This window comes from Ictalurus furcatus, chromosome 6, assembly GCF_023375685.1.
Source record: "Ictalurus furcatus strain D&B chromosome 6, Billie_1.0, whole genome shotgun sequence".
Lineage (NCBI taxonomy): Eukaryota > Metazoa > Chordata > Actinopteri > Siluriformes > Ictaluridae > Ictalurus > Ictalurus furcatus.
The window spans coordinates 17635076-17648566 of NC_071260.1; the positions used below are offsets into that span (position 1 = coordinate 17635076).

Sequence of the window (13491 nt, forward strand, 5' to 3'; positions counted from 1 at the left end):
CTGCCTTCTCTGTGAAGAAAGAGCTTACCTGAGCTTTAACTAAAGGACTCCCTAGTCTGGGAGTGGGGATACAGCCTACTTGGGATATTTGATATGCATGTGGGATATTTTCTGTAATAATAATATTCTGTGACAATATGGAGAAATACTCAATATTTATATTATGTAATGCAGCTGACTGTAACAAGTGACCAATTTAGCCATTTCATTCCGCTGTTTGGTTTATTTCTGTCATATGATGTGCAAATCCAGAGATACATGGTGTGGTTTGTTGTTTATTGTTGACTGAAACTTTTCTGACCTAGTGTAACTTGTGTAAGAGTGTTGAAAGCTGATTGAACTTGAAACTGCAGCACTTGCAATATGCTCCTGTGTTTTAGTGGTTTTGTTTTAGTTCCTGTGGTTAAGACGCTGGACTGCTGATTGGAAGGTCATGAGTTCAAAACCCAGCACTGCCAGTGCTGGGCTTGAGCAAGACCCTTAACCCTCAACTGCTCAGTTTTATAAATGAGATGCATGTAAGTCACTCTGGATAAGGAAGTCTGCCAAATGCTATAAAGGTAAAATGTTTGTTCATCTTCAGTAAACGAATGTGTGTGCATGGTCCCCTCCATGGTGTTTATGTTCCCATAAAGCATCCCTGTCACTTTCAAGGTGGATCCTGGGAACACTGGTCATGAGGCTGGAATACACCATGGATGGGACCATGCAAACATTCACACAGTTGTTCACACTGATGGGTAATTTAGAGTCACCAGTTCACCTACTGATATGACTTTGGGAGGGGGGAGGAAACTGAACAACCTAGCAGAAACCCAGTAACAGTAACTGGAGGTCAGGATCAAACTGGAGTCCCTGGAGCTGTGAGGCAGTAATGCTACCTTCTTTGCCAGCATGCTACTCTAGATTTGTTTAGATGCTGGGATATAGAACAATGTAAGTTCATTGTAAGTGCAAGTGTGTACAAACAAAAATAACACTGTGAGCGGGCAAAATACTAATCAAGAGTGTCTGTGAGAGCAAGAAGTGGTAGTGAGATACATTTTTTTTTTAAAAAACAGTTCTGTGCACAGCTCTACATTAAGGAATATTCTGCAGACTATCGATATACAAACTGTATGACACTCTGGGAGGATGTTTACTCACCTAGTGACGCTACAAAGCTGTTTTCACTCAACTAAATATTTAATCCATGAACTATCAGAACACTATGCTGCTGCTGTTGTGTGCAACTGTGCATAAAATTCCTATTTCTCTAAACCACAGCAAATAAGTGCACAAGAAACTTCAGCCAGATATGTTTGTGAAAAAACAACACAAAAGCAGTTTTCTCAGACACTTCCACTTCCACTGAAGACTGTTACAGACTGGGTGAGAGACGAGCTTTTTGATCAAAGGTCACATGACACAAGGTTAACGTTAAGAACCTAAGAAGCAGAAATCTTAGGGCACACATAATTGTGTAACAAACACGTGTGCTTTCAATACCACCATCATGATGCCAATGCAGATTTTATTACCATCCCTGGGGGAATACCGTAAAGTCTATCTACATTCCTGTTATCTCCATCCCTACAGATGTTCCCAGAACACTGTGATATTACCACAGTTCCCATTCCTGTACAGCTCTCTACGTTAGTCACAGTGAAACCAGTTGCACAACATGATTCCGTTAAAGTGCCCCTATTATGATACATTAAAGTGCCTAATTTTTACAATTTTTACTCATAATTTACATTGCAGCATCACTTCATTTTCTCAGGGTCACAAACGACTCGTTCATGGATCTGTTCACTCTAAACTCCTCTTTCAACAAAGCCTACTCTGCACTGAGTGGTCAGATCTCCCAGTCTGCTGTGATTGGTCTACCGCTTCCAGCACGTGTCGGAAAGGAAACGCCCACTACCATATCCGAATTTCAGCTCAGTAATAATGTCGGTTTTTTTCTGATCAATTTGAGCCCGAGTCCGATAGTGATACATCGGAAGATCAACCCGAACCACTATCGCAAGCACGACGAGAACAGGACGTTTCTCAGTGGTAATTTTATATGCAGTTTGACAATATAGTGAGTTAGCCAGTTAGCAGAGGCCTACGGCCAACAGGCTAACAGCTGTACACTGGCTGTACACATATACTACACAAAACTACACATTTGGAACACTCGGTAGAATATGAATATATATATTATATATATAAAATGAATCATACTTACAAGTTGTGATCCAGAGGTGCAAGATGGTCAAAATAAAGTGGGTATGGCCCCATCTTTAATGAATAATCATTTTGCAAATCCCGCGTTGACTTCAGCTAGGTTGGAGAAGCAGCCGTCAGTGAAATGACGGGAAACAAATGAAGGTCGGAGTTGAACTGCTGTGGTATCGTTTTAAAATGAATTCTAACCACTGACGCATTACATCCTCATCCTTCGGGAGTCCATGCAAAGTGGTTTTGCTTTTGCAGCACAGAAAACAACGTCTTCTAGACATGAACCTTACTCTGTCAGGACGCAGCCTCAACCGAGCAGCCAATGAAGAACAGAGGCAGGTTTTTTGTTACCAACTGACGTAGGTTTGTACAGGAAGTAGGTCTGGAATTACTGATGACTCGTTTCAGCTGTTCAGAATCGGTTCTTTCTTTTGGGAGACAATAACCCCATTTGTCGTGCACTTTTTTGAAACTCTGCAGACTTTTTACATTCACAAACAGCTTTATAAACACATTACATGAAAGATAATTTTAAGTCATCTTTAAGTAATGAGCATGAATTTCTAAAGCAGTAATTAGGCTTGAACAATTTATTTGTGAAATACTGGTCACCTCTTATTGAAAACCAATAGCATGGAAGCACTCAAATGTACCACTTTTCTCTTCAACCAAAACTCCTCACTGCTGACACATTATCAAGCAGATAAAGAGTAGAAACTACAGACACCTGGTTGTATGCTCATAAAGACTGTAGGTGCCACAAAGCATGTTGGAGGAAAGACTTTGCATGAACCGAGTACAAAGCAGCGACACAAAACATGTGCAACAAGACGTGCCTGTCTGAGAGAACCCATAACACAGGCTACCATCTGAAATAAAACGCAGAGTTAAATGATGAGCGTCCTGTGTCACTGCTGCACAGGCTGCCGTCGAATGAGCTCAGAGCAATAAGAATCCACAGGAAGTCACAACACTGTCAAGAGAAGTCATGCTTGTCACCCTCTAACATTCTCCAGGGAATGCATGTCTCTCATCTACAAATCAAAGCTAGTGACACACTCCTACTGACCTCATTATTTCCATTTAGAGCTGGAAAATATATATACACAGCTCCAGGAAGGCTAGGTACAGGGGGCATACAAAAGGCGGAGGGCAAGATGTTTCTTTTCTTACACTTTTATTGTATTTGCTAGATTAGACTCTTTGGGTTGTATAGTTAATTGTTATAATAATAGAAATGATGTACACCACCAGTCAAAAGTCTGGACATGCCTAATTAAAACTGAAAAGCGACAAACAAGATGAAGAGACAAACAAGTGTTCAGCATATGTGGGAACTACTTCAAAACAATTGGAAAAGCCTCCCAGGTGATTAGTTGAAGCGAGTTGAGAGCATACGAAGCATTTGCAAAGCTGTTATAAAGGCAAAGGGTGGCCATATTTTGAAGAAACTAACATAAGATGGTTTTGATTTGTTAAAGACTTTTAGGTTTAGTTATTAGTTCTCTCTCGCTCCCCCCCCCTCTATAAAACCCTATAGTTATATATGGTTAACAAATTAATTTTATTTCTATATTTCTCAAAGGTGGAAAATACTGAAATAATGAGTACTAGGCGTGTCATTTGACTGGTAGTGTATATATGTATAAAGTCACTAGTGAATGATCACAGCCAAGTCAGCTTGCCGTAAACCCGGTACATTCATACCGACATGCCCAGTTTTGGATTTTAATTGTGACACAGGTGGTGATTTCCTTCCTTCTGTTTCAGACAGGCATGTTAAATGAATGTGACTGGTGGGACAGTTCCCTCTGGGAACTAATGCAATCTAATAAAAAGTTCAGTTAAATCCAGAGACATGCCTGTTTTGACTCGCCGGGAACGAGCCTGCAGGCTGCCATACGAGCTTAATGTAAGGTCATTGCCCATGCTTTGTAAACAGGCCTGTATGTGTCACACCTAAGTAACAATGAAAATGGAATCCCCCAGTTCCGCTGTCGCATTAAAAAGCAAACACGTTGTAAAATCAACACTACTGAAGAGAGGATTTTTTGTTTGGATTAATCTAGCTTAAAAGTAACTGGGGTGAAATCACCCAGCATAAAACTGTGACCTGTGCCTCTAGCCTGCACTGATCGCTGACTCACCGATAAAATGAACAAAAAATGCCATTACCCTGACATCCTCCAGCATCATGCTCGGACTACAAGAGCAAAACAGCAGCTTCACACCATTCCCAAGTTTTGGATTACAGGACAAACTGAGGGGGCTTTCACACTGGCAGCTTAGTCCGAAACGGAGCACGGGTTTGCATGAAAAAGCGGTAATGTGAAAGCCGTCATGTGGGCTGGGGAGTGCACTGCAGTACCAAACCAAAGACTACCTGTAGGAGGTGGTCCAAGTTCGGTTGCACTGGAACTGTGCCGAGATTCCCGTGAATGTGAACGCAACTTGTACTCGGGTCCGCAATTGTTCAGGAAGTAAAGCAACCTGCAAATTTGTTTTAGTCAATGATGACATCATTAGTTTCCACAACACACGGGTACCATGAGTGGCAGGGGAACATTGTGGGACACGGAAGAGGTCCATTGCTGCCCATAATAGCAACAAAATAATTAAAAAAACCAAAAAATATGGTGAGTCACGTTGTGTTCTCCATGTGCATTTGTGATGATGTAAGTTGAACATAAACGCACTGTGGTTCGATAGAATCAAGTGAGTCTGAAACCAGACCAACGCTGCCCGGGGGGACCGGGGACAATCACACATGGATTCTGACCGCAGCAAACATGTCCAGTGTGAAACTCACCAAATACGACAGCCTTTATTCGTCAAAGTTGTGTATGGTCAAATCTGATTGTACCAAATTATGGCAACAGTTTCTGTGGTGTACCTGCACATCAAATTCACATCTGGTCGACATGCGTATGAATTTGTTCATAACAACTGAACAACGTGAAAAATGCTTGATTTGTAGTTTTTTTGATTTGTAGCTTGATTTGTAGCTTGACAGAGTAGTGTCGTGTAAACAGCAATAAAATAAATAAACAGTAATAAAATAAAAATTGCAAATAATGTTAACCACATCTAAATTAAAATATAGATAATGGGGATTAATGTTAGCATATAATTTGTAAATGTTAATGAAAATGACCAGTTGTGGATCATTAGTCCTTTAATTGAGTAGTAGGCGCATGTTGAATGCTTTCCTTTCATTGGCTGTCACATCATGTATATAAATGAAGCTGTGTATAATGTAAATGAAGTGTATATGAGGTAAACTGGGCTTGAAGAACGCATATGACATAAATAATGGGCTTGTTTCCAAACAGCTCAAGCTGATTCATAATTTGTTCTCAAATAACCGCCTTTTTACAGGTTTTCCTCGAGGGTCCTGCAGATTTGATCCACGCACTTAAATCTGTACACACTTCTACACAACCTTGACGAATAAAGGCACATTTTTTCAAGATACTGTTTCCAAACAAATATAAACATTGCTTTGTATTCATTTGCTTTTGACACTATTAGATTTTTGTTCTTTTGGGGGTTTTTTTTATTGCTCTCCTGACTAATCAAAACATTTGTCGGATTAATCGCTTGATATTTTGACAGCCATTACTAAAATAGATGTTCTGAGGGGAAAAAAGCGCTTGTCCTGGACTCTAATCAACAACTAAAGCAAAAACACAGGCCAGCTGTATAAACCAATCAGAAAACGTCTCTGCAAGGAGGTAGTCCTGGATGGATGTTAAACATCTTGTGTGTATGTACCACATTAAGATAACCTATAAAAGCACAGTAAGCAAAGGGCTGACTTGATGCAGTAGTAAATACACCTACAATTAAGCATTGGTTAGTGAAAGCAGAAATTTCTCCAAAGACTCAGGCCCACAAAAAAATAAAAATAAATCGAAGTGCTGAAGAGACCTGGAAGTGTGTGTCTTTTGCTTGGGAATAACTTACGATGTGGGTGTGGGTCCATCCTTTCAATCAAACTAAGGAGATGCACTGAGAACTAATTCTACAAATTGAATCAGTGTAGACGCTGCTAAATTTCTGGAATAGGTGTGCAACAAAATGCCTGCACCCACAGCACCATGGTGTTGTGTTGGATAGAATACAGATGCGCTGTGTGTGTGTGTGTGTGTGTGTGTTTGTGGGGACAATTTTAGAGTGACAGGTCTGTACGGGAAACATGGGGTGCTCTCTACTTCAGAGGCTAAGTCTGTTTGACATTAGTAAGATCACCAGTATTGATTGCAACTTTAAATTCTCCAGCTCCAGACAGATCCTGTCCAATAAATAATCACAGAAACACAAGCTAAAAATATACCACCAACACCAAACTAAAACCTAATACTTCTTCCCATTAATCTAATCATTTCTTTCAGTAATAGCATTCGTATATAAAGGTGCAGCTCAAAAAATTTGAATATCGTGGAAAAGTAATTTTTTTCCCGTAATTTAATTAAAGTGTAACTTTCATATATTCTAGATTCATTACACAAAGTGAAATATTTCAAGCCTTTTTTTTTGTTTTAATCTTGATGATTACGGCTCAAAAATCCGGCATCTCAAAATATTAGAGTATATGAAATTTCCACTTTTTGAATTAAACTACGGGGGATAAAAATTAACTTTTCCACGATATTCCACTTTTTTGAGATGCACCTGTACTGCACCTGTCCATACTGGACATAACAGACATGTTCTGAAAACAAAATATAGCAAAGCAGGATTAACAACTGCAAAATCATCTTGGCTTCCTGCACTACATCATCAATTTTATTAGTCCAAATTAACACACACACACACACACACACACACACACACACACACTTCATTGTTAAGCTCAAAGAACTTGAACTGATGAAAGATGCAACAAGTAAATCAGTATGAAGGACTCATTGTGGACACACTCCAAGTGAGGATCATTCAGACAATGACAAGTCTCAGTCTCTCCCCCCCCCCCCCCCCCACAGCCAAAAGTGATGTTCAACATAGGAAAATGTCATTCTTCACCTTTTATTCAAACATATCATTAAATATTTTGTATGCATGTTACATAGTTCTGCATGGAGTCTAAAGGTAATGTACGCACGCTGCGTTTCAATCGTTTCACTTGTCATGATGCAATGAAACATGCTAAATTGCGTGGACATCATTTTTAGCCAAGCTGACATGAAAAGGCTGCACTCGTTATTTCCAGCCTGTAATTGTTACAGGTGCATCAATCACTATGTGCTAGGTGTTTCCTTTATAAGTAGATGTTATTGTGTGTTGTTTTGGTGCAAATGACCAAAAGGAAGGAGCAGTCATCTGCAACCAAGGACGATATTGCCAAAATGGCTAAATCTGGTCAGTCGATATCGTTCGTGTGGTGGAGTTGAACAGCTGCACTGTCTGCAGAATTATTACAAAGCATTGTGAAACCGGTACAGTGCAGAACGTAAGCGTTGTGGCCAGCCAAGGAAGACTAGTGGGCGTTTTCACAGGAGGATGAAAATCACCTCAATGTGAGACCACTTCAAAACAACTTCCAAAGTCCTGGCTGAGACATGTTATTGGAGGTTCCTCATCAGTGCACCTCACGCTGCTAGGAGACGGCTAAAAGAGCCTAGAATTGGGAGGTTTTGTAGCAGTAAAGAAATCGCTAATTAGTTCTGTCAACCACAAAAACTCTTGCCTATGCCAAAGAACATCGGGATTGACGTGTGGAAGACTGGAGCGGTGTTCTGTGGTCTGACAAGTCAAAACTCAACATACTTGGTCAGATAGTGTCAGGTATGTTTGTAGGAGATGGGGAGCTTTTGATACCAAATGCATGCGTGGCACCATTAAGCACAGTGGGGGAAACATAATGGTATGTGGATGCATGTCTGCTGCAGGTGATACAAGGATCTACAAAATCGCTGGCACTTTGAAAACAGACCAATACTTGGACATCTTGCAGAACACAATGTTGCCAAATATGGCGGATCTGTTTGGAGATTGAATGTGTTTTCTCCAACATGATAATGATCCCAAACACACCACGCATGCAACAAAGGTGTTCCTTGCTGCCGCGGCTTCTGAAGTCCTCAAGTGGCCTCCTCAGTCCCCTGACCTTAATCCCAGTGAAAACCTCTGAGAAATTCTAAACCTGAATCGTGATAAGTCACGCAGGTCTACCAATGAAGCTTAGCTTTGGGAAGACTTTAAGGAGGAAATTATTCACGACACATGCGCAAAGCTTATCGAGTCAATGTCCAGGAGAATGGCTGCTGTAATCAAAAACAAGGGAGGACCAATGAAATATTAATAACTGATTACATTGTAGTCAATATATGCTTTATTTCCTGTCAACTTTGTTTTTCTATGCATTTTTTGCATAGAATAAAACCGAGATTCCATGAATCACTGTAGTTTGTCTTTTTTTACTAATAATTTTTTTTTTCCAATAAAACTCCTTATATTTGATTTGGTTTAATCAAACCTGTATGGTCATTAAAAGCAAATATAAGGGGCCAGTACTGTAAGTGTGTGTGTACACACACACACACACACTACTGTGCAAAAGTTTTAGGCACCCTATTTTTTTTTTGTACAAACTTTGTAATAGATTTTTATTTTATGACATCTACATTATCAAGTCAGTAGAAAAAAATATTAGATTCCCAAAATTTTGTTTTTTAGCACAAAATTAAATGCTACAGAAAAATGTTTGCATGTCATTAAAGAAAGCAGTATATTACTTAAGAGACCACTTTTCAGGCAAAAAAAAAAAAACAGTGATTGCTGCTGGGTTTTGATGCAAAAATTGGAAGCAAGTGCGACAGTCAAAGTCTCCAGAAGAACCATGTCTGGTTCTGCAAGATGCTCAATAAAAATTCCAGCTCATTTCCTTATAAAACTGCATTAAGTGTACCCAAAAACTACTATTTTTTAGTCAGACCAAATATCGACTTTGTTTCATTTACTACTATTTACTGCATTTTTTTTTTTATGTAGAAACATTTAATTCCATTATTTTATAATAATGATGAACATTTTAGAATGAAAATATAAAATGGATATAAAAAGTCTACACACCCCTGTTAAAATGGTAGGTTTTTGTGAAGTAAAAATCATGTCAGAACTTTTTCCACCCTCAATGTGTAATTACAGCGTATAACAATTAAGTGAAAAACAATCAGAAACATTTGAGGGAAAAACAGGAAAAACAACCTGGTTGCATAAGTGTGCACACCCTTTTATAAATTGGGGATGTGGCTGTGTTCAGAATGAACCAATCACACTCAACCTCATGTTCAAAAGTAATTATCATACTGCTGTCATCAATGAAATTATTCTGATGAACCCCAAATAAAGACCAGCTGTTTCTGTAGGATTTTCTTCTTGGTTTCATCTGAACGCTGAAGCCATGGTCCACAAAGCACTTACAAAGCATGCACCATATCTCAGTTGTTGAAAGATATTGGTCAGGAGAGGGGTATAAATGAATTTCCGAAAATTAGATGCACCATGGAACACCCTGAAGGCCATGTTTGATTGTTTTTCACTTTATTTATATACTTTGCACTTTCACACTGAAGGTGGGAAAATCTCAGACATGATTTACCTAATTGTCATTTTTCACTTCGCATGAAACTGCCATTTTAATAGGGGTGTGGACTTTTTTTTTTGCTGGACACAAAGAATACAGAGCAAGAAAGTGAGAATAAGTGAAATGGGTTTGAAACATTACCAGATAAATCAAGATACCAGATGACACCTCTGATCAAACTGATCTTTTGCCACTCATTCATTATTTTTTGGATATTACAGTCTACTCAATTACCTCCTGGAAGACATGATATGAGAAAAAGTTAATATTATTTTCCCCCACCCACATGCATGTTGATTAGACAATTTGGTAGATGATTTTCTTTCCATTAGGCGATTGTTAGTGACTAACCATGCAGAATTTGACCAATAATTTAAAGTAAACAAGAAGAAAAAAGAAAAAAAAGACTGATTTTGACTTCAGGTTAAATTTTCAGACTGTCTTTAAGTGTTTTATTGCTCTTTCAGTCAGGAGTGCTGAATGAGACAGTAGACACTGCATGATACCTAATAACATTCGATCCTATAAAATACCTTCCTTTCTATTTCGTACAAATGTCTGACTTACCACCAAGATCCAAGTGTTTTTCAAAACAAGACTTAATGCATGATTTCTAGAACTTTATGAGCCTGAGCCTGCTGCAACATGTATGGACCCACCCTTGTGTCACAAAACTTCCCAGAGTCACCAAACTTGTACCAACCGATTAGCTCATAATGAATATCTTATGTCTTATCTAAAAATTTCCCAGTGCAGAACTCTCAGAAATAAAAGCACTAAGCTGCACCGTTCCTTTGTGTCTGGGGTGGTACCATCACGTGTACTTTTTTTGTACTTGTAGTATGTATTTTATGGCAAAGCAGCACACCTCACATAGTCTCCAAGGTCCCCAGTTCACTCAAGGTTTTTTCCCGGTTCTCGGGCCAATAGGTGGACTGTTCATTCTAAATTGCCCCGTAGGTGTGTATGAGATGGGGGAGGGCACAGTGGCTTAATGGTTAGCACATTTGCCTCACACCTCTGGGGTTGTGTGTTCATGCCCTGTGTGCGCAGAGTTTGCGTGTTCTCCTCATGCTTTGACGGTTTCCTCCGGTTTCCTCCTCCAGTCAAAAGACATGTGTTGTAGGCTGATGGGACAATTTGGAAATGCCATAGCGTGTTAATGTGTGTGATTGTGCCCTGTGATGGGTTGGCACCTCCATCCAGGGTGTCCCCCACCCTGTGCCCCAAGTTCCCTGGTACAGGTTCCAGGCTTTCTCAGAGCTACAGAAAATGGATGGATCAATGTGTATGAGTGTATGAATGTGTGCTCTTCCAATGCCCTGTGATGAACTGGCATCCCATACAGACCATATTCCCACCTCACACCCAGTATTCCCAGGATAGACTCTGGATCCACCATGATCCTGAGCCTTACTGAAAGTACCCAAGTATGCCTCTTTTACCTGGGAAGTGCAGCGTGTGGTGTATATTTAACACGCTTTTAGAGTAAAGCTTTAAAACAGGTACATCAGTGCTCCTCAAGGACCAATTATGCCCCTTTAATTGGTTTTTAAAGGTATACCATATTCACGGTTTCAGATGAAAGATACATACTAAAAAAAAAAGGTACAAAAAAGATCCACCCTTGATGGTATCACACCAACGACAAGGCAAGGTGTACTTCATTCAGACATGTGTGACAAGGTACCTTTATTTCTGAGAGTGTAGCCAGAAGACATTATGTGCTTTGCATACATAATCCTAACCTCATACACTAAACATCAGGTCCTGCTCCATAAGGATAAACTGCAGCGAAGAGGGAGTGGAACAAATCTTCAACGTGACACTTACTTCCCAATGACCTCGCACAGCTCGTAAACGTCTTCGAAGAGGACGTCGTCGTCGGCCATGGTCCAGCAACCAGACGGGACAAATTTCCTGCCTGAAATGTGTCCACGGCGGGAAATCTCTCACTCCGAAGTGCACGAGCTCGCCGTGAGCTGAAACAGCAGGCGCCTGTGAACGCTCCCTAAATTCAACAAAAATGTCTTCGTGTTCTCCTTTTTTTCTTCTCCGAAAAAAACGTCCGTGAGGGATTGAGTTTTACAAAAAAAATTCAGAGAAGGGGCGGACAAAGTGGAAGCGCTCAGTTCTCACTCTTTCTGCCCCACCTTATGCTTGTTTCCCATTTAATTAAATCCGGCGCTTACAACAAACTCGCGGTCAGGTTTGGGCTTTTATCAGCTTTATAAACAACTCGCCACATGTACAGCTCTCGGCGTTTCCTCCGTTTCTCGTGTGTCAGTCAGCTCGAGCTATCTGTCCTTCCAAACCGCCACAAAACTACTCTCCGGCTCGCTCTCACAAGAACAAGCCGCTTCGGTAGCAGAATTGCAGCAAATTGACGATATTCACCGCACGAAAACGCTCCTCATGTCCGCACTCATAGCTTCCGCTATCGCACGGGACTCGCTGTCTGTCCCTAGGTTTTTCCACCGCGGGTCCAATTCTCTCCGCTCTGCCCTGCCGCTCCTCTGCTCTTTCTGCTTCCACAAAACACAGGCTCCGCCCTCTCAAGGTTATGAAACTGGAGTGCCAAGCGCCACAATGGCTCCAACTGGGCGGGTCGTGTTCCGGAACGAATACATTGGGAAAACGTGGAGCGCGTGAGCCGCAATGGCGACGGAGCTCGCCTACGAGGTCACAGTTTCCTAACGTCGGTTACTCACGCGCAGGACGTCAGTAGGTAATGAGTGGTATCCAAGAGCGCGCTTGTCTTCCAAGGAATTTCAGTAACGTTCGCGTTTATTGGATACACATGAAACCAGTCGGTATACAATATGTGACAGAAACTAGTAAATTAACCATAAAACAGCTCGAATAATTCTTATTAAGATCTTTTAAACACCACTTCAGAGTTTGTTGATATAACCACACACTGGGGGGGAATGCAAGCATAAAGGCTGTAGTGATAAGACAGTTAGAATTAAAAGCACACATACACACTATATGGCCAAATGTTTGCATACACCTGACCACACACCCATGTGTGAGCGAGCCTTGCCCCCAAACGGAGGCCGTAAAGGTGGAAGCACTTGTAGGCTATAGAATGACAGTTTCCCTTCGCTGGAACTAAGAGAAACAAACATGTTCCAGCATGACGATGCCCCTGTGCACATAGCGAGTGTACTGTACACTCGGGTGCTGTATCATGGCTGCTTCCTGACATGCTGGGGTATGCAAAGAAAAGAATTTCAATGTGTACATGACCAATAAAGACTCATTATCATTATTATCAATAGAAGTCAAAATTACCAGTAGAGATATATAGCCATTAAACCATTACAAATTCTATGAGGGTTTCTATTGTTTTTTTCAGCAGGGGTGAATACCTTGATGAACTGATACACATACTGCACCCCACCCTACATCACTGCCGGACATCCCAGAAGAGTGGAAGTTATTATAACAGCAAAGGGGGACTGCAATGGGATGTTCAAAAAGGGTGTTCACAAACTTTTGGCCACATAAACCACATGGAAAAAATAATAGTGAAAAGGCCCACGGTAGGCCTACACTACTGCTCAACATTTTTACACTATTCAGAATTCACAGTAGATCCGTAACTTAACGACTGCCATTGTACAGCGCCTGCAAAAATCTCACAATGATTAACGAAAACCGACAAGCGTCAGCTATTTTCCAGTTTATAA

General features: G+C 40.6%; 1 protein-coding gene across 5 annotated transcripts in view; it reads right to left on the reverse strand.

Moving 5' to 3' along the window:
- caska (calcium/calmodulin-dependent serine protein kinase a) overlaps nucleotides 1–12330 on the reverse strand; it is a 167024-nt gene extending 154694 nt beyond the window's left edge. For all 5 annotated transcript variants that reach the window (XM_053626801.1, XM_053626800.1, XM_053626795.1 and 2 more), the window contains exon 1: nucleotides 11630–12330. In XM_053626801.1, the coding sequence (XP_053482776.1) occupies nucleotides 11630–11688 (59 nt within the window). In that variant the 5' untranslated portion in view covers nucleotides 11689–12330. The remainder of the gene's footprint in view (nucleotides 1–11629) is intronic.
- Nucleotides 12331–13491: the final 1161 nt, after the last annotated feature.